The 26,244-nt window shown below is 40.1% G+C and overlaps 1 protein-coding gene across 31 annotated transcripts in view; it reads left to right on the top strand.

Annotated features, from left to right (window-relative positions):
• ABI3BP (ABI family member 3 binding protein) overlaps window positions 1–26,244 on the top strand; it is a 298,516-nt gene that overhangs the window by 97,071 nt on the left and 175,201 nt on the right. For all 31 annotated transcript variants that reach the window (XM_062207047.1, XM_062207032.1, XM_062207040.1 and 28 more), the window contains exons 3-4: window positions 20,733–20,801; window positions 24,638–24,770. In XM_062207047.1, the coding sequence (XP_062063031.1) occupies window positions 20,733–20,801; window positions 24,638–24,770 (202 nt within the window). The remainder of the gene's footprint in view (window positions 1–20,732; window positions 20,802–24,637; window positions 24,771–26,244) is intronic.

Raw genomic sequence — 26,244 nt, 5'->3', positions numbered from 1 at the left:
GAAAAGTCGTCCTTCTGTTGGTTCACCCCCCAAATGGCCACTACGGCCAGTGTGCTGCACCAGTCTGAAGCCAGGAGCCAGGTACTTCCTCCTGGTCTCCCATGCAAGTGCAGGGCCCAAGCACTTGGGCCATCCTCCACTGCTTTCCTGGGCCACAGCAGAGAGCTGGACTTGAAGAGGAGCAACCGGGACTAGAACCCAGCGCCCATATGGGATGCCGGTGCCACAGGCAGAGGATTAACCAAATAAGCCATGGTGCTAGCCCCTGAATAGATTTTTCTAATATGTTCCCTTTCTACACCTTCAGGAACTCCTAAGACCTGTATGTTTGGTCGTTTGCTAGCATCCCATAAATCTTAAATGCTATTTTCTGTGTTTCTAATTTTTTCTTGTTCTTTTTTTCTTTGAAGTGTTTCCAAGAATTTGTCTTCTAGCTCAGATATTCTCTCTTCTGCCTCACTGAGTCTGTTAAGGCTTTCCACTATAGTTTTATTTGATATATTTAATTCCTCATTTCTAATATTTCATTTTGATTTCTCTTCAGTATAGCTCTCTCTTGACAGGATTTCTCATCAGTGTAATAGGTGCATTTCTCTAACTCGTGTATTTACTTCTCTGTTTTTGAATGATCTTGTGGTCATTCTTCTGATTTCCTTTTCAGAGTTCGCCAATTCTCTTTGTCTCACATTCTAATATTGAAGAGTTAATGTGTTCCTTTGGGGGAGTCATATTGTCTTCCTTGTTCATGTTTCTTATAATTCTACATTTATTCATAGACATTTATGGAAACACTTGCTGGTTTTCTCCTGAGGGCTTTTATATTTGAAATATGTCTCTGTGGCTGAGGGGACTGTCTGCTTCTTCAGTGGATATCCAGAGGCATGTGCTGGATGGGGCCCGGGGTCTCAGGCTGGTCGTGAGAGTGGGCAGGAATCTAGAGAGACACCTGATTTGGGCTTGGTAAATCTCTTCTGTTGTCAGCAGCAGTGGAGGGTATGATGCTTCAGCTAGCATGATCTAAGCTTCACTCCATCTCTGCCAAGATGAACTTGGGCTCACCTACCTAGAGTGAGCCCACAGTGGCTATACCCCACTCACACAGGCACATGAACCACACTAAGGATTTCTATGCTCTGCAGTTTAAGTGCAGAATTCTCTGCAATGACCCCTCCCCCCACCAGCAATGCACTCAGAATTCTGAGCCTCTGAAGCTAGACAGGGTGATTACCCAGTGACCCAGCCACATACCATGCCCTTTCACACAATCACAAAATTCCCACAGTCATAGCACGTAGAGCTCCCACAATCACAAGGAGCAGGGGATCCACTCTTAGCCCCACAAGCCTCTGCAGTCTATGGAGAGAGCTGAGGTGTTCCCAGAGCCAGCTGCCTGCTTGATAGAAGTTGGTCATTGCTCCACATAGGCTTTTTGAGTCTGGGTACCATGGTAGAGTGAGGGGAGGGAAGCATTTCACAGGCCTAAGTGGACACCCCACTCCTTGCCCACACTCCAGGCTAGATTCATAATAGGGACCATGAATTTATCCTTCAAATAAAATCCCCAGTCATGCTGGGGCTGCTGCAGCCTCCACTTATGTTATTAAGAGGGAGCTTCCTCTCTATGAATCGCTTGGTGCCCTTGTGGGAGTATCTGGAGAAAGCAGTGTACTCTCCTTCATGTGGGTAGTTGGGCACCCTTCCCCCTGCTAATGCTCCAGGACTCAGATTCAGTGCGGTGTGAAAGGTTCTCCCTCAGGCAGTGTTGCCAGTGACACAGACTGCAGGCTGTTCTCACCTCGCTCCAAACAGAAGGCATTTTCTGCAGCCACTGGCTGCAGGAGTCGCCAGTGTGTTCCACTTGCTTTTATGTGATTATGCTGTCCTTTCTACTCCTCCACAGCATCTCTCTTCTTTCTGTAGAATTTCTACCACAAACTTCTAGCAGTCCCCTTGGAATGTCATCCCTCCCTTTTTCTTCTGTTTCTTCCTGTGATCAAAATCAGCTCATCTTGGCCGGCGCCGTGGCTCAACAGGCTAATCCTCCGCCTTGCGGCGCCGGCACACTGGGTTCTAGTCCCGGTCGGGGCACCGATCCTGTCCCGGTTGCCCCTCTTCCAGGCCAGCTCTCTGCTGTGGCCAGGGAGTGCAGTGGAGGATGGCCCAAGTGCTTGGGCCCTGCACCCCATGGGAGACCAGGAGAAGCACCTGGCTCCTGCCATCGGAACAGCGCGGTGCGCCGGCCACAGTGCGCCTACCGCGGTGGCCATTGGAGGGTGAACCAACGGCAAAAGGAAGACCTTTCTCTCTGTCTCTCTCTCACTGTCCACTCTGCCTGTCAAAAAAAAAAAAAATCAGCTCATCTTTTCTCTATTCGGCCAGCTTGGATCTCTTGTCTCTGCTCTTTAAATAGGGGTTCTACCTTTTGGTTTGGCATGGGACAGCTCTGGGTGAAGTGTGTGTTTTCAATAACATTGACTCCCCAACTCTCACCAAGGTGAAACTCTGGGGGAAAACTCCACTAATACTTTCCTCGCTGGAACATGTCTGAAGTGATGCTCTGGACAAAGCATCTTTCTTTCCAGATGACTTCAGCGAGCTGTGAGCAGTGAAGAAGTGCAGCAGAGCCTTTTAGTAGCTGCATCACTGGGAAGAAGAGCTTGCTTCCCCCTCCAAAATTCACCTTTCCTTCCCCACATTGTTTCTTCTGATCAAAGCTGAGTTCCTTTGTCCCACGTGGAGGCTCCACTTGCTCTATAGCACTAAGATGAGTGGCTGCTTCTCATTGTGTCATCAATGCCAAGGAACTCTGCACTGTTCCCCCTGTAGCTACGCACCACTGTGGGCTGTCAGCCCCCTTCAGAGCAGGCTGTGGAGGTTCTGGAATCCCATCAGTGGCCAGTGTTCTTAGTCATTAGTGCCAGGACTGAGCTTCTGTGAGATATTTACACTTCGGTAAGTCCCAACCTACTGAGTCTAGGCCTGTTGATTGCCCTGCAAAAGCTGACAGAAACCAGAATTCTCCCTGAGTCAGGGAGTGTAGCAGTGTGTTCTGTTAAACTGGATTGTGGGTTCATTACTCAACAGATTTTGTCAGGTGCAATGGAAATAATTACCAAATGGCATAGAATTGGCTTATGATTTGCTTTCTAATTTTCTTTACATGGAAGAAAAACAATTTATTATTCCACATAGAAACACTATAAGAAACAATGTATAAGAAAAGATTTTCTGTAGAATTGTGTTTATCAATGACCATTTCTCTGATTAAAGTTGACTAGCTTTTCAAAAAAGATTACTTTTGCTAACAATAGCATTTCCCAAACCCCTAGTTAGTTTTTATTTATGAGAACAAACAGCATGTTTATTATTCCAAATCACAGAGCAAACAAAATGTTAATAAACATTGTAAATAATGCATTTAAAAGAATGTTTTAAACATCAGTGCAGAAAAAGAAGAAAAGTATTTGCAGAATTATACGCATTTTAACACATTTTTTTGGAACCTATACTTAAATTCTGGAACCATGTTATACAGGCAAATAAGAATAACACACATAACACATTCTACCGAGTTAAAACCTGGAAAACTATTTCCCTGAAGTCTTTCTACCAGATAGCAATTAAATGATATTTTAGCATCATAACAATCTGAATAATTTTTTTTGCTTTTCCAAGTTAGTATCCAAGAATTAACCCCCCCCCCCAAAATGGGTGCACATTCAGATGTGCAGTGATTACATGTCATTATGTTCTCTAGTCTACCATCCTAAGTCTGTTTACTAACCTTGATTCTGTTACCATAACAATACATTTTGTAAAGACTTACCTGACATCTCAAAACAAAAATGTATATTTTAAACAGGCAAGAAATTAAGATATGAAATGAATCATCTAATCAAACTGGGCATCACTCTGTTAATGGCCTTAGTAACCAACACCAAAGATAAGTAACACTGCCAACGTTTCATACAAAGATGAATGAAGTGATACAAGTACGATCACTAAGTATAATTTTAATTCTGATAACAAGTGTGCCTTTAATTGAATGTGTAAAAGATACAAGCATTAAACTACAGAAATCTATTCTGTATAAATTGAAATGGGATATCTTACTCATTCCTTACCATCTTGTTACAAATTAGAAATTCAAAACACTTCTTTTTAAAAAGATTATTTATTTGAAAGGCAGAGTTACATAGAGAGATCGTTCATCTGTTGGTTCATTCCCAATAGCTGGGACTGGGCCAGGTTGAATCCAGAAGCCTAGAACTTAATCAGGATCCAAGGATGGAAGGGGTCCAAATACTTGGGCCATCTTCTGCTGCCTTCCAGGTACATTAGCAAAGAACTGGATTAGAAGTAGAACAGCCAGAGCTCAAACCATTACTTTATGTGGGATGCCTGCCTTGCAGATGGTGGCTTAACAGCATTGCTGTGCCACAATGCTGGCCTCAAACAATTTCAAAATAAATTGAACCTGAGTTGTTATAGATAAAAGCCTATAACATAAGAACTCTGTATGAGGAATTCAGAAATCACCTTTTAAAAATGGGCATGAAATTTTTTTGCTAGCTTTTAAATTTGAATAGCAAATACTCCTGGTCTAAAATGCCTTTTATAGGGGCTAGCACTGTGGCGCAGTAGGTTAATCCTCCACCTGCGGAGCCAGCACACCAGTTCGAATCCCAGCTGCTTCTCTTCTGATCCAGCTCTCTACTGATAGCCTGGGAGAACAGTAGAAGATGCCCCAAGTGCTTAGGCCCCTGCACCTGCGTGGGAAACCTGGAGGAACCTCCTGGCTCCTGGCTTCAGGTCAGCCCAGTTCTGGCCCTTGTGGCCATTTGGGGAGTGAACCAGCAGATGGAAGACCTTTCTCTGTCTCTCCCTCTGTCTGTGCTCTACTTATCAAATAAGTAAAAATCCTAAAAAACAACCATAAAATGTCTCATAAAAGATAAGAGGTCACATTTCTATAAAAGCTTCTTTGCTTTGTCAATGATCTTATATAGGAGGCAAATAATTCAACTATAGCTATAAAGTTTCATAATTAAGCATTCAGAGTACTAACTGGTACATTATCCAAAAATTTTTTTCTTTCTTTGGATCTCCAGATGATTTTAAACAAATTTATCCCTGAATTTTCAACACATAACAAAAACCTGCTGAGTGTTTGTTTTTACTGTGCTTTTATTTCTTTTTTTTTTTTTTTTTTTTTTTTGACAGGCAGAGTGGATAGAGAGAGAGAGAGACAGAGAGAAAGGTCTTCCTTTTGCCGTTGGTTCACCCTCCAATGGCCGCCGCGGTAGCGCGCTGCGGCCGGCGCACCGCGCTGTTCCGATGGCGGGAGCCAGGTGCTTCTCCTGGTCTCCCATGGGGTGCAGGGCCCAAGCACTTGGGCCATCCTCCACTGCACTCCCTAGCCACAGCAGAGAGCTGGCCTGGAAGAGGGGCAACCGGGACAGGATCGGTGCCCTGACCGGGACTAGAACCCGGTGTGCCGGCGCCGCAAGGCGGAGGATTAGCCTGTTGAGCCACGGCGCCGGCCCTGTGCTTTTATTTCTATGTTTACAATTGAGCAATTCATGTTGTATGATAAGGCATTATCTGAACCTATCCATGTAGTAACTGTTTTGTAGTAGGACTTATCTAACTTTTGAAAGTGTGTATATAAAGAAAATTATGTATGTTGTATATAAAGAAAAGTATGTATTTCATTGCAACTAACTTGCCATCTGGTATCGAGTCAGAAAAAATACTACTTCATGAAAGCCAAGAAAACCTCATATAGAAAGAAATTCCTGAAGTATCTACCAGTTATCTTACAATGAACTTTTTTCTCTTTGGTCTGCAAGCTCACATTCTACTTATCCTGCATACCACAGGTGCTGGTGCCTTTTTACATTGCCAACCTCTGTGACATTCTTTAAAGCTAAAGCATTCTGGGCCAGTTGGTTCAGGCAAGATCTTGAAGGTCTGTTTGGGCACTGCAATTAAACATCCAATTACTCTTTTCATTCATACAAAGAAAAGTTCTGGGTTTTTTTTTTTTTCCTTTTTTCTTTCTTTCTTGTCATTTGGGAACTGGAATAACACTTCATGATCAAATTCTTGAACACTATCCACCTTTTTAAAAATTTTTATTTACTTATTTGAAAAGCAGAGTGACAAAGATTTCACTCCTAAAATGACTACAACAGTCAGAGCCTGGTGAGGAGCCAGAAAGTTCGTCCAGATCTCCCACTAGAGTGGCAGGGACTTAACTGCTTGAGCCATCACCTACTGCTTCAAGGGTGCTTACTAGCAGGAAGCTGGAATTGGGAACAGCCAGGACTTGAACCCAGGCACTTAGGAATAGGAGGCAGATAACCAGATAACCAAAGTGGCATCCTAACTGCTGTACCAAATGCCTATTCTTTTCTTCTATCTTTCTGACAGAATAGCTTGGATTCTGCACAGGACCAAGATCTTTCTGTCTAAAACCTCTACTACTAATGGTTCTTTTTTCAATCCTGCATGTTTGATCACCTCCAGAACTCTGTGGTGACACTGAACATACTATTTCAGAGCTGGAAGCAATAGAGACCATGCCATAAGTCTGGACCACAGTAGACCCAAAATATTTCCAATTTGTGCTGATAATGAGTGGATCTTTTGTTCCTCTGCTTGTGTCTCTGGTGTTACTGTTTCTTAGATCTGTTTTTGAGAAGTGAGTACATGTGATGGTTTCCACAGAGGACTGGTCTTCAGCAAGAGATCTTTTTGTACTGCCTGAAGGTACACTGAAGATGGGCTCTACAGGTCAGGTTGCTTTGCTCTTGTAAAGAGAATCCTCTAAAGAACATTTATTTTTATGAAGATTGTATTCTCTTGAAACTACTGTGCCTGATGAATCTTGTCACAATTCAAAGAATTCTTCTCTTCCTTACAGTAAAAGTTGCCATCTCTTACAAAAATTTTATTTGAAAGGCAAAGTTGAGAGAGATCTTCCATTCACTGGTTCACTCTCCAGATGACCACAGCAGTCAGGGCTGAGCCAGCACAAAGCTAGAGGTTCATCAGGGTCTCCCACATGGGTGAAGGGGCCTGAGAACTTGGGGCCTCTGCTGCTGATTTTCCCGGCACATTAGGGAGCTGGATCTGAAGTGAAGCAGCCAGGACACCAGCTAGCCACCATAGGAGATTCTCTCATCCCAGGTTATAGTTTTACCCACTGCATCGCAATGCTGCCCCTAATGCTGCCATCTTCTTAATTGAGTTTCTGTGCCCCAGAGCAGGGAGACCTCTCCTCATCCAAGCCATTGGCTCCTATCTACATTTTCCTTTCTTCCTGCAAAGCCTCAGTCTTTATCTATCTTTAGCTGCAGGCACTAAAGGGATAGAACAGCTGACACTTTCATTCTCTGAAGACAGGTTTATTAAGTGATGACTGCATTTCCAAGTCCATAAGTACATAATGCATGAATGGAGAGGGTGGCCTTTCTGCCCACCAAGTCTCTCTGAAAGGGATGAGAAATGTTCCAAGGCAGGGGGACTTCTATTAGTTTATGATGATGCATAATTCTGGTGATACTCACTTTTATGTACAGCTAAGGGCATTGGGCTAGTCATCTAATGTGTTAAAATTATTAAAACTTTAGAAACATAACAAACAGTAATGAGTTCATGCGAAACTAACATCACTTACACTAGTATGTCTGGCTACCATGAAACTTTGCAAAGCTATGCCTTAGCACATTCCCAAGAAGACAGTAGGATGTCCCCAGTTTTCAAGAAAAAATGCCCCATCAGTGCTTTACAGAAAAGGCACCCTCTCTCCTGAAACAGCATTGGTGATGTTCTTGAGTTGGTGGGGACTATGGATTGCTGTGGTTCTAGCCTTCTCATACATAATTGCTTTATGGTTATTTAGTTGGTGTGTTTTGTGATGGGATTTTGTCATTGGTGATTCTATCCTATGCAGTGATAATCCATTGCATCAGCCATATTGGAACCCATCATTTTCCAATCACCAGGCTTCAGGGTGAATATGGATTACAGTTCAAATATGCATAATTTATAAGCCATTGCTGGAACCAATTTGCTGTCATGGTGTCAGTTTGTTATTGCTGAGGTCTTTGTGACTGGAATGTAAGAATGGGCGGGGTGGGTGTGGAATAAGGTTGATCACCCTGCTGAAGTTTGGAACAACTGGCAAGTGGCTTTTTAATAAATGGGCAGACAAGTAGCCTTTTGCTCTCTTTGCATTCCAGCTCTTCAGGGGACTGCTCATCAGCCTAGTGTCTCATGAGGCATCCCACTCCCTGTCCATGAACCAGTGGGCCAGGGACCAGATGGATCTGTAGCACAGGTGGAGGTAGCTGAGGCAGATCCACAGAACCACTGGCCCTGGCTGAGCCCTGTTTGCTTACCCACTCCATGGGCATGCTTACGAGGTTTCTGTTTCAGAACTGACTAGTGATTGAGTAGAATTTCTTCCTGAGCCTAAAACACAAGAAAGCTTTTCAGTGGTGTTGTTCAGAACAGACATTACTCAGTTGGTGTTGATGAAATGAGGCACAAGAGCTGCTGCCAAATGTTAAGAGCTAAAGAGAATACTTAAATTTGGGTTGTACCCACTCGGATTGGGTTGCAAGTTAATGTGGCATGTGGACACCTGCAGATGCAAATAAGAATAATTTTGTCATGGAAATTTCCGTGAGTGTTGGAGTTTTTTCAAATTTTTGGGTGACATTCATTTATTAGAGGTCTCATGATGCGCTACACTGGCTTCTCCTAAAAATAGTTACCTTATTTCATGAAATTCTAAAGCATCATTAACTATAAATCACACCACTATTTTATGAAAAACTAAGAATAAGCTGCTAATTAAGGACATTGCTTTTGTAGCCCTTAGACCTTATATTTTTTACTCATCAAAAGAGCTTCCTTTGACACACTGATGATAAATTTTCTCTTATCTCTATCATAAAAGGAGATGATTTTCTCAGAGTATTTTAGAAGAGTTTTAGATTTATAGAGAACTTGTGAGGATCATACAGAGAATTCCTGTATGCCTTACATCCGATTTCTTCTGTTCACACGTTAATATGGTAAGTTAGTCACAACCAATGATCCAGTAATGATAGCTTATTCACAAAAGCCCATACTTTGATTCCCTCACATCTGTTGTTTCTGATCCAGTCTCCCCTCCAAGGCACCATATTACAACTGGTAGTTACGGCTTACAGCTGGGTCATTTTCTCAGCCTCTCATTTTTGACAATCTTGACAGTTGTCAGACCTCCCCCTTGTGTATTTTGTAGAAGGTCCTTCAATTTAGTTTTGTTGGATGCTTTTCTCCTAGTCAGACTGAGGTATGGTTTTGGCAGAAGAAGGTATTTCCTACTTAACATTAGGGGCAGGCATTTGGTACAGCAGTTAAGTCGCTGCTGGGGATGTTGAATCCCATATTGGTGCTTATGGACTTGGGTCTTTGCCAGATGCAGTTCTGGACTCTTGGCATTGCAGTGGCCTAATCTTGGCTGTTGTAGGTGTTTGGGAAATGAACTACACTCTTACCCTTCCCCCACCTTTCAAATAAAATGAAAACAATTAAATCATCTCATTAAGAAAGGCTAAATTGCTGCTCAGTGCTTTTCATCTTGAGCATTTCACTCTTCTGCTTCACCTTTCAACCGTGGAGTCGGCCTTGTTTCTCCACACAGAATCATTTGTGTGCCAGCAAGGACACGGTGGGTGCAGCATTTTAGAACTGATTCTACAATGGGTTTTCTTTCAAATCACTGTTCCTCTTCTACCAGCATTGAAACTGTCACTTTCCTGACCTTTCTAAAAGATGTCAGGTCAAGCCAGCTCCTTACCAACTGCAACTGTCAAATAGTGTCAAACGTAAAATGCTTTGAAAGGTGTTCAAAGCTCAGGAAGAAAAGTGTGTCTTAGATTCAGTGAAATAAGGACTTCTGAATTTTTATGTCATTTACCATGTAAATTTCACATTCAGTAATGCTAAATTACCTTGTGAGATTCAGACATGACTATGTTGCTTTTTATGTTTCCACATTCAATTAGAACCAATAAACTCCTATCTGCTGTTTTAGTAGGAAATCAAATTTCCTTATTGGAACTTGAGTTCTCCTTCAGTTTTTACAACCGAAGGAGCTGGTGCAGCCCAAATGGAAGTGCCCATGTCTGCTTCCTTCCAGGCCAGCTCTCCTGCGTGGAGCCCTGCGTGCCCTGGTCCTCCACCATCTGACCTGGTGCCTGCAGGCCAGAACCCCAGCCCAGGCTGCTGAAGCTCCTCAGCTGAGTTGCCCTCTGAGGGCGCTCCGTGTCTGGTGTTGCCTTTGCTGAGCTTCCAGGAGGGCAGTTCAACGTACCCCTCTGCAAGCCAAAGCAGTCGTTTTTCAATGTCTTTGCCGCTGCAGGAGAGCAGTGTTGGAAGGCAATTCCAGCCTCTTCCTCTGGGACACATCTGGGTTTGTCACCTACCCCTCCCCCATCCCCAGTTTCTGAGAATACACCAGGAACTACGCCTCAGCGTGCTTCTTAAACCTCCAAATCACAATTGGGACAATGCTTTTATATTTAAGTATCAAAATAAAGCTTATTAATAATAAAATGTGCTTACAGACTATCTTTAGAAGTTCAGAGTCAACTGGAATTCACATTTTCATCTCTAAAGTTATTTTTTTATTTGAAAGGCACAAAGAGAAAGATAGAGCTTCCATCCACTGGTGCACTCCCCAAGGCTGGGGCTGGACCAGGCTGCAGCTAGGAACTTAGAACAATTCCATCAGGGTCTCCCACATGGGTGGCAGGAATCCAAGTGCTTTGGCCATCTTCAGCTGCATTCCCAGGTGCATTAGCAGGGAATCTGATCAGAAGTGGAGCATCTATGACTGGAAACAGCATTAATATGGGATGCACTGTGGGTGGTGGCTTAACCCGCAGAGCCTCAAAGCTGGTTCCAAGAGAGATCTACCATCTTCTGGTTCACTCCTCAGGGCTGTACCAGCCCCAAACCAGGAGCTGACAATTCAATCCTAGGTCTCCCACATGAGTGGCATGGATCCAACTCCTCGAGCCATCTCTGATGCTTCCTAGGGTGTGCATTAGCAGGATGCTAGAATTGGAAGTGGAACTGGGATTCAAATCCAGGCACTCTGATATGGTATACAGGTATCCCAAGTGGCTTCTTAACTGCATGCCAAATGCCTGTCTCTACATTTTGATCTTGAATCTTCTCTGACCCTGATTATCTCCAAAAAGACCCAGATCTTTAGAGCAAATCGTGCGAGAGTGCCTCTTCCCACTCCTTCCAGAGGAAAACATACACAGGCTCCATGGACACTTGTTTCTTTCTTTTTTTAACTTTTATTTAGTAGATATAAATTTCCAAAGTACAGTTTATGGATTACAATGGCTTTCCCCACCCCCATAACTTCCCACCCACCCGCAACCCTCCCATCTCCCGCTCCCTCTCCCATTCCATTCACATCAAGAGTCATTTTCAATTATCTTCATATACAGAAGATTGATTTAGTATATATTAAGTAAAGATTTCATCAGTTTGCACCCACACAGAACATAAAGTGTAAAATACTGTTTCAGTACTAGTTATAGCATTACTTCACATTGGACAACACATTAAGGACAGAGATCCTACATGAGGAGTAAGTGCACAGTGACTCCTGTTGTTGACTTAACAAATTACTGACGCCATAAACAAGAGTGTTAATCTCCCTAGGCTCTAGTCATGAGTTGCCAAGGCTATGGGAGACTTTTGAGTTCGCCGACTTCGATCTTATTTAGAGAAGCATGGACCCTTGTTTCCAACAAGAAATTTGCAAATGGGGCTGACTTTATAGCATAGATAGGCTGACTTCAAGGACGGAGTAAAGCAATTAGGAAGGGTAGTACTGGGTAGAAGATTTCCTCCAATTACTATTTGATGCCTTACATATATCTTAGAAGACTTATGTTTTTCTTATGGCATTAAAATAGAACAGATCTTTTTAAAAAAAATTAGAATTTTATCTACAAAGCACATTAGACTGGTTGAAAACTAAGAACATAATGATCTTGATTAGGGGTACTACTGTATTAACATGAATTCATTCACACCAAGTTGCTAAGTGCAGTTTTCATGATCTTAGCTGAGAACAAATGATTGAAGAGGCCAGCAGCCATGCTGGTAAATGAGGCACCTCAGAGCAGGATATGTAATCATTCATTATTATTCCATGACTTAGACTCAGAATAAAAAGTCTGAAACCGGTTTCAAAGATACAATCATAGTTAACAAAAAATAGAGTAATGCAAGATTTCAAAGTAATGCCTATTCTTGGGGCAGGGGGACAATATACATTGATTTCAATATTTTCTTGCATCAAAATGAACTTCTGTTTAAGTTTCTCCAGAAACTTTTTGAAGTCTCTTGGTGAAAAAGGTAAAATGTGCTAGTTGAATGTTCTGATGAAGCCATGGAGAGTTCATCAGTAGAAATGTTTGTAAGGAGTCCTGCATATTTTGGACAGGAGGATCATGTATTTGCCTTTGATGTTTTAAGATATATTTTATAACACTAAGGAAGCATTCCATCAAAGCCTTACTAAGTAGATGTTGGTGTTGAATGCTGTCAAATATTTTTTGAGCGAAAAGTAGAAATGTACCTGCTTTTTGCTCCCTCATATTATATTCCTGGAATAAACCACACTTGGTCTTTTGTTTTTTAAAGATTAATTTATTTGAAAGGCAGGGTTACAGAGACAAAGGCAGAGACAGAGGCCTTCCATCCTCCGATTCGTTCCCCAAATGGCTACAATAGCCAGAGCTGGGCCAATCTGAAGCCAGGAGCCTGGAGCTTGTTCCAGGTTTCCCACATGGATACAGAGGCCCAAATAGTTGGACCATCTTCTTCTGCTTTCCCAGGCCATAGCAAAGAGCTGCATGGGAGGTGGAGCAGCTGGGACTCAAACTGGCACTCATATGGGATGCTGGTGCCACAGGCGGAAGCTTAAGCTAGTATGCCTTAGTGCTGGCACCCATAGCTAACATTTCATAAGCACTTTCTGTGTAAGGCACTTTGATGGTTTTAATCATCTGTGGGACCCCTAGGAGACTAAGTAGTACTCTTGGTGTTTTTAATGTGCAGGTGAGCAAACTGAGGTGCTACTAAGTAACTGCCTGGAATTTAATCTCAAGCATTCAGTCTAAATTCTTATGCACAGAAATTTACTGTGACCAAATAACCCCAAAATGTGAGAATTTGGATATACTTACCTGAGCAATAATGAGAAGGTTAGTTGCATTACCAAAAAAATGCAGTATGATACAAAGGATTTTTTTGGCTTGCATTTTTCTTTTTTTTTAACTTTTATTTAATAAATATAAATTTCCAAAGTACAGCTTATGGATTACAATGGCTTCCCCCCCTCATAATTTCACACCCACCCGCAACCCTCCCATCTCCCGCTCCCTCTCCCATTCCATTCACATCAAGATTCATTTTCAATTGTCTTTATATATAGAAGATCAATTTAGTATAAATTAAAGATATCAACAGTTTGCCTCCATACAGAAACATAAAGTGTAAAATACTGTTTGAGTACTAGTTATAGCATTACTTCACATTGGACAACACATGAAGGACAGATCCCACATGAGAAGTAAGTACACAGTGACTCCTGTTGTTGACTTAACAATTTGACACTCTTGTTTATGGCGTCAGTAATCTCCCTAGGCTCTAGTCATGAGTTGCCAAAGCTTTGGAAGCCTTTTGAGTTCACTGACTCTGATATTATTTAGACAAGGTCATAGTCAAAGTGGAAGTTCTCTCCTCCCTTCGGAGAAAGGTACCTCCATCTTTGATGGCTCTGTTCTTTCCACTGGGATGTCACCCACAGAGATCTTTCATTACGGTTTTGGGTTTGTGGTTTTGTTTGTTTGTTTTTTGTTTTTGTTTTTGTTTTTTTGTTTTTTTTTTTTTTGCCAGAGTATCTTGACTTTCCATGCATAAAATACTCTCATGGGCTCTTCAGCCAGATCCAAATGACTTAAGGGCTGATTCTGAGGCCAGAGTGCTGTTTAGAACATCTGCCATTCTATGAGTCTGCTGTGTATCCCGCTTCCCATGTTGGATCATTCTCTCCCTTTTTGATTCTATCAGTTAGTATTAGCAGACACTAGTCTTGTTTATGTGATCCCTTTGACTCTTAGATCTATCATTATGATCAATTGTGAACTGAAATTGATCACTTGGACTAGTGAGATGGCATTGGTACATGCCACCTTGGTGGAATTGAATTGAATTAAGATTAATTTATTTGAAAGGCAGAGTTAGAGGAGAGATTAAATTAGGTTTAACTGCTGGTTCACTCCCCAAATGGATGCAATGGCTTGGGCTGGGCCAGGCTGAAAGCAAGACAGGAGCTTTTTCTGGGTCTCCCATGTGTGTACAGGAGTCCAAGCACCCGGGCCATCCTCTGCCACCTTCCCAAGCATATTGACGGGGGGGGGGGGGGTAATGGTCAGGAATCAGAAGTGGAGTAGTTGGGACTAAAACTGGCATCCACATGGTGCCCCAGTGCTAAGGGTCGCAGTTTTAACTCACTGAGCCACAACGCAGGCCCCAGTACAAAAGATTTTCATAGGTTTCCTTTAACAATGGCTGTCCTTTTGCTCTGCCCTGGGGCATCTAAAATATTAGGCAAATTAGGTTTAACTCACATACACAACATTGTATAGGATTAACTTCTGTATTAGGAATGGAAAGTTTAAGATGACAGTTCTGTGTGAATTTTCTTAAATTTACATTTCAATTGAATTTATATTTCAGTTATATAAATTTACTTCAAATGAAACAGTACTACATTTTGGCAGAATTTCTGATTCAGCAACAACATGTATATTTCCAAGCAGTTACAAATCCAAAGAATTTCACAGTGTAAAACAGAAATAAAAATCTTGTCTTTTGTTTATTCCATGACTATGTTCCCAATGGAATACAAAGACTGCCATTATACTTGTGTATTGCAATGCCCATTTTTTAAAATTTTCTTAATTTTATTTAAATATACAAATCTCAATGTATTTCCTAAATACAGGTTCAAGAACATAGTGATCCTTCCTGCTCATGCTCCCACCCTTGCTCTTCCTCCTCTCTAATTCATCTAAATTTTTTTTAATATCTGGAATTTTTTTTATTTAGTAAATATAAATTTCCAAAGCACAGTTTATGGATTACAATGGCTTCCCCCCCCCACCCGCACCCCTCCCATCTCCTCCCTCTCCCATTCCATTCACATCAAGATTCATTTTCAATTCTCTTTATATACAGAAGATTGATTTAGTATATATTAAGTAAAGATTTCATCAGTTTGCACCCATACAGAAACATAAAGTGTAAAATACTGTTTGAGTACTAGTTATAGCATTACTTCACATTGGACAACACATGAAGGACAGATCCCACCTGAGAAGTAAGTATACAGTGATTCCTGTTACTGACTTAACAATTTGACACTCTTGTTTATGGCGTCAGTAATCTCCCTAGGCTCTAGTCATGAGTTGCCAGGGCTATGGAAGCCTTTTGAGTTCGCTGACTTTGATCTTATTCCGATAGGGTCATAGTCAAAGTGGAAGTTCTCTCCTCCCTTCAGAGAAAGGTACCTCCTTCTTTGATGGCCCCATTCTTTCCACTGGGATCTCATTTGCAGAAATCTTTCATTTAGGTCTTTTTTTTTTTCAAGAGTGTCTTGGCTTTCCATGCCTACAATACTCTCATGGGCTCTTCAGCCAGATCCGAATGCCTTAAGGGCTGATTCTGAGGCCAGAGTGCTGTTTAGGACATCTGCCATTCTATGAGTCTGCTGTGTATCCCACTTCCCATGATGGATAATTCATCTCAATTTTTACAATGATCTACATTTAGTTTATTTTATACTCATTATTAACCCTACACTATGTAAAGAGTTCAACAAATAGTATGAAGAAAAAAAAGTGTTTAACAGGGCTGTTAAAAATCATCAAATCTCAAAATGTCTACTTCTATAGATTCACTTCTGTAGATTACCTTTTAGTACACTATTCATTACCACAGATCAGGGAAAACTTACGTTATTAGTCTTTTGGGAACTGGCTTATTTCACTAAGTATAATGGATACTAGTTGCATCCATTTTGTTGCAAATTACAGGATTTCATTTTTTTAAACTAGTGTGTAGTATTCCATTGTGAACTATATACCATATACCATAGTTTCTTTATCCAGTCTTTAGTTAATGGACATCTTGGTTGATTCCATATCTTAGCTATTGTGAATTGAGCTGCAATAAACATGGGGTACAGATAACTCTTTTATATGCTGATTTCTTTTCCTTTGGGTAAGATCCCAGGAGTCGGGTGGCTGGATCATATAGATTCATTTTCAGCTTTCTGAGGTATCTACATACTGTCTTCTGCAGTGGCTGCACCAGTTGACATTCCCAACAGTGGACCAGGGTGACCTTTGTCCCCACATCCTCCTCAGCATCTGTCCTTTGTTGATTTCTATATGGGAATCATTCTAACTGGAGTGAGGTGAAACCTCACAGTGCTTTGATTTGCATTTCCCTGATGTGCAATGCCCTTTTAAAATACAAATGTAAGTGTCTTTAACTCCTCAGTAGGATTACTGAAATTCAGTGTGTTTTGCAGTTCATACATATGTATTTATTACCAGAAGACTGGAACTATGGCCAATGAATGTTTTCCTTAGCTGAAATACATTCTTATATGTCACTTGATATGTGCACATTCTACAAATACTGTTTTCAACCTACTTATACATAAGAAAAAACTGGGAAGGAAAAGCACTCTGGGTACCCAATCTTTCACTTTCCTTCTTTGTCATCATTTTCTTTGTAAGGGGCTGGTTAATACAGGGAAGTAAAGGAAATTGGAAGGGAGATATCAGGGTTCCTTGGTCACTCATAGTTCAAACCAACTGCCTTTCTGCATTTGAAGCAAGTTCTGGCAACAGGCAGTGATTGGTTAAGGCATAAACTTCACCTTGACCGGATTAGCTGACTTGGCTATATAAGCTGCTGTATCAACTGAAATAAATGAGTCTGCGAGCTGCTTACCTCTAGGCTGCTTTCACGTGAGTCCTGGTGTCTGTGTGGTGACTCCATGCCTCTTGCCCCCACCACTCTCCTCCTCTCAGAACAAATCCACAGCAACAATGTCCCACCAGATTTGTCTTTCACATCACAAGGTCACAAAATTATACCTATGAAATATACAAAATATGTTCTCTTTATATTAATACTTTTTTTAAAAAGCACAGGTTGAATATCCATGAATTGAAATTCCTGAGATTATGAGTAATTTTGGCACATTTGTATATATGTATATAAGGAAATATGTTGGTGCTAGAACCCAAGTCTGAAGACAAATTCATGTATGTTTCATATGTACATTATATACCCTGAAAATAGTTTCATACAATATTTTTAGTGTGACTGATTAGACTGTGACCAATCAGGAGGTCATCACATGCAGAATTTTCTACTCGTAGTGTCCCATTGGTGCTCAAAAAGTTTCTGATTTCAAGTTTACAATTTTCAGCTTAAATTAAGAATTTTGAGGTTATGACAAGAAGCATTAAACCAAGCGCAGGACCTTGTGTGCATTGGCTAGCCATGAAGCCTGCCTTGCTTCAGTGATCTATTCTACAAATTGGAGTGACAATAGTACGTGCCAGATATGCTTACCATGAGGAATAATATAATTATGTATATACTGTTTTTAACACAATGTCTTGTATATAACTGGCATTTGGTACATGATAATTTTTTTATTAAACTTTTATTTAATGAATATAAATTTCCAAAGTACAGCTTATGGGTTACAATGGCTTCCCCCTCCCAAAACTTCCCTCCCACCCGCAACCCTCCCCTTTCCCGCTCCCTCTCCCCTTCCAATCACATCATGATTCATTTTCAATTCTCTTTATATACAGAAGATCAGTTTAGTATATATTAGGTAACGATTTCAACAGTTTGCCGCCATATAGCAACACATAGTGAAAAAAAAAATACTGTTTCAGTACTAGTTATAGCATTAAATAAGAGTGTACAGCACAGTTAAAGACAGATCCTACATAATATTATTTTTTTAAAAAATTAATTAATTTTCTATGCCATTTCCAATTTAACACCAGGGTTTTTTTTTTTTTTCCATTTCCAATTATCTTGATATACAGAAGATCGATTCAGTATATAATTAGTGAAGACCTCATCAGTTTGTACCCACGCAGAAACACAAAGTGTAAAAATACTGTTTCAGTACTAGTTATAGCATCACTGCACATTAGACAACACATTAAGGACAGATCTCACATGGGATGTAAGTACACAGTGACTTCTGTTGCTGACTTAACAATTTGACACTCCTGTTCATGGCGTCAGTAATCTCCCTAGGCTCTAGTCATGAGTTGCCAGGGCTATGGAAGCCTTTAGAGTTCGCTGACTTTGGTCTTATTCCGATAGGGTCATAGTCAAAGTGGAAGTTGTCTCCTCCCTTCAGAGAAAGGTACCTCCTTCTTTGATGGCCCCGTTCTTTCCACTGGGATCTCACTCACAGAGATCTTTCATGATAATTTTTGATAGCCTATGTTACTCTATCCCAAATAAAATTAGGAAATGATTACTGTATCCCTAGTAGCAAACTTGTTTGTTTGATTTGGGTCAACCATTGCTATGTGATCTGCACTAAGCAAGATGTGCTTTCAAACACACAGAACTTTGGAACAGAACAAATGTTCCTTCGTTTGTGTGGTGGTCATGAGACAACCATGCAATAAACGGGCAAGGCTGGGAGGTGAAGTCAAGAGGTTGCCTGGGTTACTTTCTTCAGTAGTAATTAATAGCAACAGGTTATAGCAAATACTGCTATGTGGAGTGTCCAGGAAAAGACAAAGGCACAAGTCATTAACAGCAGTTGAGTTGCCAGTTTGTCTCTTGTCTAAAAATGAAGTCAGCCCTTTGAGGCCCCTGGCAGAGAAGGCCTCTGTTCCAAAATCATGGAGGGGGAGATATTTGAACCCAGAATGAAAACAAGAGAAAGGTATGAGTCTGCCTGAACAAGCAGGGGCAAGCTATGATACTGACTTTGGCATCTAAATGACAGCTGCTGCAGAATGCACTTCAGGATCTAAAGTTCCTGAAGAAATTTTGTGGATAACACTCATCAACCAGTTAATGCATACTTATAAAATGCTATTTTGTATGCCAAGACCTGTTTGTTTTATATATATAGGATTAGCACATACTGATTGCTTTAGCATAATTTCATTTAAAACCTAAATATGTTGTAGAGATTGTCTATTCATATTTCATTGATCTATTTTAAATTAGTTAAGCTGATCTATAGATTATGATTTAGTTTAAAAAGTCTGTATTAAAAATTACTGGTTGGATATGAAAACAGGCTGAGAAACTACATAATCAGGATGAAAATCAGAGCATTATAAATATTCATGCTTCCATGAGAGTGAGAGATCTCAGATCATATGACAGGTGACACCATGTTTATTACACAAATATGAATTTCCAAATATGGTTTAACATTGGAGCACCAGGCTGACCCTGTGAGGAATAGGAAAACAGAATGGATGTGATCTGATTTTAAAAAAGTCTCTTTGGGGCTAGCGTTGTGGTATGGCAGGTTAAGTCACTTCTTGCAGTGCTGGTATCCCATGTCAGAGCACTCATTAAAGTCTCAGCTGCTGCTCTGCTTCTGATCTAACTCCCTGCTAAGGTACCTGGGAAAGCGTCAGAAGATATCCTGGGTGCTTGGGCCTCTGACACTTATGTGGGAGACCCAGATGGAGTTCTAAGGCTCCTGGCTTCAGCCTGACCTAGCCCTGGGTACTGTGACCATCTAGAGAGAGAATCAGTAGGTGGAAGATCTTTCTCTTCCCCAATTCCTTCTCTGTCACTCTTTCAGATAGATAAATAAATCTTAAAAAATAAAACCCCTGCAGAGGGAGATGGGAGGGGTGCGAGTGGGAGGGAAATTGTGGCGGGGAAGCCATTGTAATACATAAACTGTACTTTGGAAATTTATATTTACTAAAAATAAATAAATAAATAAATAACCCTGCAGAGAAAATGACTGATGGGCAATGTGGCATCAAATCTGTAATTAATGTGTTGTACTATGAGAATTAACAGTAAAAATAGTCCTCAAACAGTACTTTATACTTTGTGTGTCTGTGTGGGTGCAAACTGTTGAAATTTTTACTTAGTATATACTGAGTTGCTTTTCTGTATATAAAGATAATTAAAAATGAATCTTAACGAAGAATGGGATGGGAGAGGGAGTAGGAGATGGGATGGTTTGCGGGTGGGAGGGTGGTTATGGGGGGAAAAAACCTCTATAATCCAAAATTTGTTCTTTTGAAACTTATATTTATTAAATAAAAGTTTTCTTAAAAATCTAGGTCTATCATTATTCTTTTAAGACTTCTCCCCTATCCCAACACATTTGCTTTTGAAAATCTGGGTTTAATTTTCATTTAACAAATCTTAATGTGCTTCTCAGGAAGTGTTAACTTTTTGGATACCTGGGCCCTCTCACTTATTGATGCTGAGGTTACAGAGGATGCCTCAGTAAATGCTGAGTCAGGATATGGGTGTGCTAACGCTGGTTCTTGAAGGATTTCACTGATGAATATCGTTTCGGTTTCCAGATGCAGAGCCAAAATATCTGATAGTTGTGCGACCTGCTCCTCCTCCAAGTCAAAAGAAATCATGCTCAGGTATAGTCATTTTTCAGTTTTCTTTTTCAGTTTTCTTTTTTCACTTCAAAGTGTAACTTTTCATCATTTTCTGTCCACGGAGACCAAGTGCCTTGGGTAGCCTTAGGAATGTGGAGTAGAGTATACAGGCCCTTGATAAGCGACATCACATAGCCTGGTGGTAGAGACTGCAGTCTCATCCCAGCACCACTTGCAAACTGCAGTTATTCTCCAAGTTAATAAGCCTCTCTACGTGCCGGTTCTGCATGACAGGACTGTAGTGAGGACTGAATGAGTTCATGAAAATGCCTGGCCTAGAGGCAGTGCTCCTTTGGGGTTAGGTCCTCTTCTTAGCCTGTTTCCCTTTTGCACTGTTTAAGCACATGCCACTGCTGTGCCTTTCAGATTTTAAGGGCCAAAGGCTTTATGTCTAACCTTTGCTTAAGGAGACTATATTTCCAAAGATTAACTCACTTATATGTATTGATTAGATTGGGATTTAGGTGACATTTACTCATCTCTCCCTTCTAAATAAATTTCTGTGTATTTAACCAGAGTAAGAACTTCTTTCATAAAACAATGACAGCAACACTTCTCCGGCCTAGGAAGACTTGAAACAGGAACATAGATTTATGAATAAATAAGTGGAAACTGTACATGACCAAAGCAGGATTAAACTCCTCTGTTTGGTTCCACTACTGAAACTTTGTCTCAATCAAATACATAGACCATTGTTATAAGGAAGAATGGTAGAAGTTGTGGCTATGTTTTTCCCATCTGATGCTACAGCTTCCCAACTGTAGATAGAATTGATCACAAAGCATTGCTGTAATTTTTAATGTGAACTATTCCCCAAATAATTGTTTCCTAATCATATTAATATTTTATGGTGCACTGGATACCATCAAATAAGAAAGGAAAGAAATGTCTTATGTTAGGCTATATTTTTCTGGGAGGGAGGGCAGGTATGTGGTTCTTGAATGATACTGAACAGCTGAACAGAAAACCTTTGGTGGCTCTGAATTCAGACTTCAAGACTTGGCAACCCAAGACTGCTTGCTAGAAATCAGTAATCACAACGCCATCCTTTCTTTTGCTTTGATTTAACCACTTTTAAGAGCAACATTGAATGCTCAAGCATTTTGAGAAACACAAATTCCTTCCCCTGACTTCTTACATTATCCTGAAGGAAAAGGAAAATTTCACTTTCTTTTACCTTGTCAGTAAGAGTTGTCTAGGCAATGGTCCACACACTTGAAAATAAATGGACTCTCAACATTTCAAGACTGTATTTGAACATACTGAAAGAGTGAAATCAATGAACATGAGTATAGTTCCATGGGATTTGGTTTCATTTGAATAGTCATTGAATTGTTCTTAATACAGATACACAAAATATTTAAGGGAAAGCAAGAGAGTGATTACACCTTAGTAGCACTTTATAACTTCCTCGGTTTTGAGGTTTTCATGACACTGGATGTAAAAATTACTTTTTTTTTTTACTTTGTTATTTTCAGCTCAGGAAATTATTTCATCTTGCTCAGGATATTATACCCCACCTTTCCTTTTAGCTATGGATAAAATTTTTGTTTTTGTAATCTGCTTTTGGCAATGATGCAATGACTAACACATTAGCCTCAATTCATTTTATATTTGTCTATGGCATAAAATTTAATGACTTAATAATTTATATAGTATGACCAACACTTAATTAGTTATCTGGTCATATAACCCTTAGGTTCCTGTGGGGAAAGAGAAAATAGACCTCACAAGTCTACGTGGTGTTATGTTCATACACTGTGAGCTAAGCCAGGAATGTGGTAAAAACAAAGCTGGACTATAAGGAAGAAGGCCTGGATATGAGTTTTTGACCCTGTTCTCAGTGTGATTTTTGAAACCTCACTGGAACTTATTTTTCATCTGCAAAATGAGACTCAGAAATGGAATGATGAATAGCAGAGTCGCCTCAGGGCTTTTTGGAACCATATGTGGCCCCTACCCTTACTCCAGATTCTTATCTGCCCCAATTGGGGGCCAAACATGGAGCATTTGATTCACCATCATATGAGATGATTACAGGTGGATTTGGAAAAATTTACAGAGAAGGATAAGCACATTTGCAAACAAGTGCATGATAACTATTGATGAAAATTATTTCAAACATCTCTAAAAAAAATCCATCAATCCTAGAGTGAGGCAATTTATACTAGATTGTGTATTTCTGGGATCAGAAGATTTCTCCTCAGGATAACAGTAACAGAACTGAAATCTGATGGAAGCAACAAGAGCAGCACAATTTGCAAGAGCATTTGGTTCCCATAATCACCAAAAGGCTCAGAGTGTTCCCTCCTACTCTGCTTAGTAAAGGTCTTAGGCTCCTGCATAGATAGATTAAAGCAATGCAAGTTCTTCCTATGGAAAATTCAATGTAACATACGTAGACTCATTAAATAAAATGGAGAATTCAATGGAAACATCCACATAAAGCAAAACATATAGAAGGAGTTTCTAAAAGTTGGTAGAAAAATAGAATTAAAAGACAGGGTTATTAGGTGGAAAAAATTTGGAAATGCATGCATAGTTTTTTTTTTTTATACACATTTTTCACAAAGTTTATTTGAAAGGCAGAAATAGGGTAGTTGGTGGGGAGGAGAGAAATCTTCTACCCACTGGTTCGTTCCCCAGATGGCCACAACAGCCAGGGCTGGGCCAGTCTGAAGCCAAGAGCTTCTTCTGGGTATCCCAAATGGGTGGCAGGGAACCAAGCACTTGGGCCATCCTCCACTGCTCTCCCAGTTGCATTAGCAGGGAGCTGCATTGGAAATGGAGCAGCCAGGACTGGAACTGGCACCCAAATGGGAATGCTGGCATTGCAGGCAGCAACTTAATCTGCTATACTACAATGCCAGCCCCTCACATTTTAAAGACGATTTCCATAGATTTTAATTTTTTGCACAAAAATATCTTTTAATTCACTTCCTTGAACCTTTTGAAGTCACCTTGAGTATTTTGTGTTCTAAGTGGTTTTACCATGATTTTTGTTTTATTTATCCCGATTTTTTTAGAAGCCAGTATTGACTTCCATGGTTGAGTTTCATCCTTCTGCTTTTTCACTGTCCTCTTGTTCTTGCAATTTCAAGTAATTTTAGAATTTCAAATGCCTACCTGTGTATACTTTAGAAGAATCTACAATGGATTATCAGCATAACTCTTGGCATTGCCAAAATTCAATTAGTTCTTTCAGAAAATTGTGCTTCCTATATTACTCCTATTCTTGCAGCATTATTAAAATGTGTGTGCTTTTTCTATTTTGGCACTAATTTAAATACATTTTACATTTTTTATTACAATAGTATTACAAGGGATTTTGCACTTCTAAATAGGTTTTAAAAGAAATGAAACGTGATCATTTAGGTTGTAGATTACTTTTGTCCTCTTGGATGTTACTTTCCACTAATTCATGATTTCAAGAAAATGTTATTTAATTTGCAAAATAAGTGGAGAAGTATGTGTGTATAACACATGAGTATGTGTGTATTTATTTCATTGATCATTGATCATAGCCAAGACTTCCATATCTACCCCTGAGCCATAAGAAAATAAAAACTAGATGTAATGAAATGTAATTTCTATCCATACATATATGCATGCATTGAGATGATTTCATGAATATAAGAAAAATATTCATTTTTAAGCTTATAACAAAAAATTAGTAATGTTTGTGGACGGTATGAAAAGAAAAGGAACTTGTTTTTTCACCCTCCTAAACAGCTTGCCATGTTATATTTATGTATTTTACCTAAATCATGAAAATACACTAAATTTTTCCATAATTAACCTGTGTGTGGCCACCATAGGTAAAACGCGTTCTCGCAAGCCTCTGCAGCTAGTGGTTGGTACCCTGACACCAAGCTCCGTCTTCCTGTCCTGGGGATTCCTCATCAATCCACACCATGACTGGACATTGCCAAGTCACTGTCCCAATGACAGGTAATTCACCGTAATACAAATATCTTGTTTTCATCTTAATGTCACTTGCTCTTAATGTACATGCTTTAGAAGAATGTAGCGGTACCAGGACCATTACCATTCACTTATCTATTAGTTGTAAAATTGCTCAAAGTAGGGGAAAGGACACAAATACATGGAAATCAAGGACCTTACCCTTGAGAGAGTTACCATCTACCTGAATAGAAAACACAAGTATTTTTCCCTCCAATAATGAACTGCAAAGGAAGAGCCAAGTGGTAAATGGTCAGTTATGCGATGAGAAGTGTAGCAGTCACAAAGGAAGAGGCTAAGGGCAGTTGGGAGAAACCAGTAAATGTGAAAAGTTTACTGGAAAAGGATGGCTCTTCGACCTGACACTTGAAGACCTGCCAGAAGCAGTAGTTCTTGAGCCGTGGCCACCAACTCAAGCAGCATTACTAGCACTTGGGAACTTGTCAAAAATGCAAATTCTCAGGTGCTCTCCTTCAGACTTATCTGAGGATGGGCCCCAGCCATCTGTGGTTCAAAAAATTGTAGGTGACTATGATACCTGCTAACGTTCTGGAATAACTGTGTTAAAAAAAAAAAAAAAAGTGGAGAGACACACAAGGAGAGATACAGGCAGAGGAAAGCACAAAGTTGAAGTTGCCATCTTCTGCAGAACACATAAGAAAAATCAAGTACACTTTTTTTTATCTTTTTTTTTAACTTTTTTTGATGAATATAAATTTCCAGTGTACAGCTTATGGATTACAATGGCTTCCCCCTCCCATAACTTCCCTCCCACCCGCAACCATCCCCTCTCCCCTTCCATTTGCATCAAGATTCATTTTCTTTTTTTTTTTTTAACTTTTATTTAATGAATATAAATTTCCAGTGTACAGCTTATGGATTACAATGGCTTCCCCCTCCCATAACTTCCCTCCCACCCGCAACCCTCCCCTCTCCCGCTCCCTCTTCCCTTCCATTTGCATCAAGATTCATTTTCAATTCTCTTTATATACAGAAGATCAATTTAGTATAAAGATTTCAACAGTTTGCACCCACATAGAAACACAAAGTGAAACATACTGTTTCAGTATTAGTTATAGCTGAATTTTTATTAAGAGCTATGGGTTATTTAAGTATGTGCTTTTTTCAAAAATTTGAATAATCACCTTGTAACAATGATCAAATTTGGTCTATGTTATGTCATGATTTTAAGAAATCTTATTTCAACCAGATATTTTGGATTTTGAGCCTTCTTGGCATTCTTGACAGGCATTCAAAAAATCAAAGTTTCAAACAATCTGGTCTCTAAAATTTCCAGTGAATCCTGGACTTTGGTTTTTCCAGTTTGGGCCCAACTGAAAAAAATCGAAGGACCTATGTCTCTCATCTTATAGAGACACCAACTAATCAGGCTATTTGGAGTATATTAGAAGGACTGTCAAGATGTGATGTGGTACCAGACTTTAAGTTTCTATAATGGAAA

Source organism: Lepus europaeus, chromosome 2 (genome assembly GCF_033115175.1).
Source record: "Lepus europaeus isolate LE1 chromosome 2, mLepTim1.pri, whole genome shotgun sequence".
NCBI classification, from domain to species: Eukaryota; Metazoa; Chordata; class Mammalia; order Lagomorpha; family Leporidae; genus Lepus; species Lepus europaeus.
Note: the sequence above shows the minus strand (reverse complement) of the source record. Positions and strands in the feature narration are given on the sequence as shown.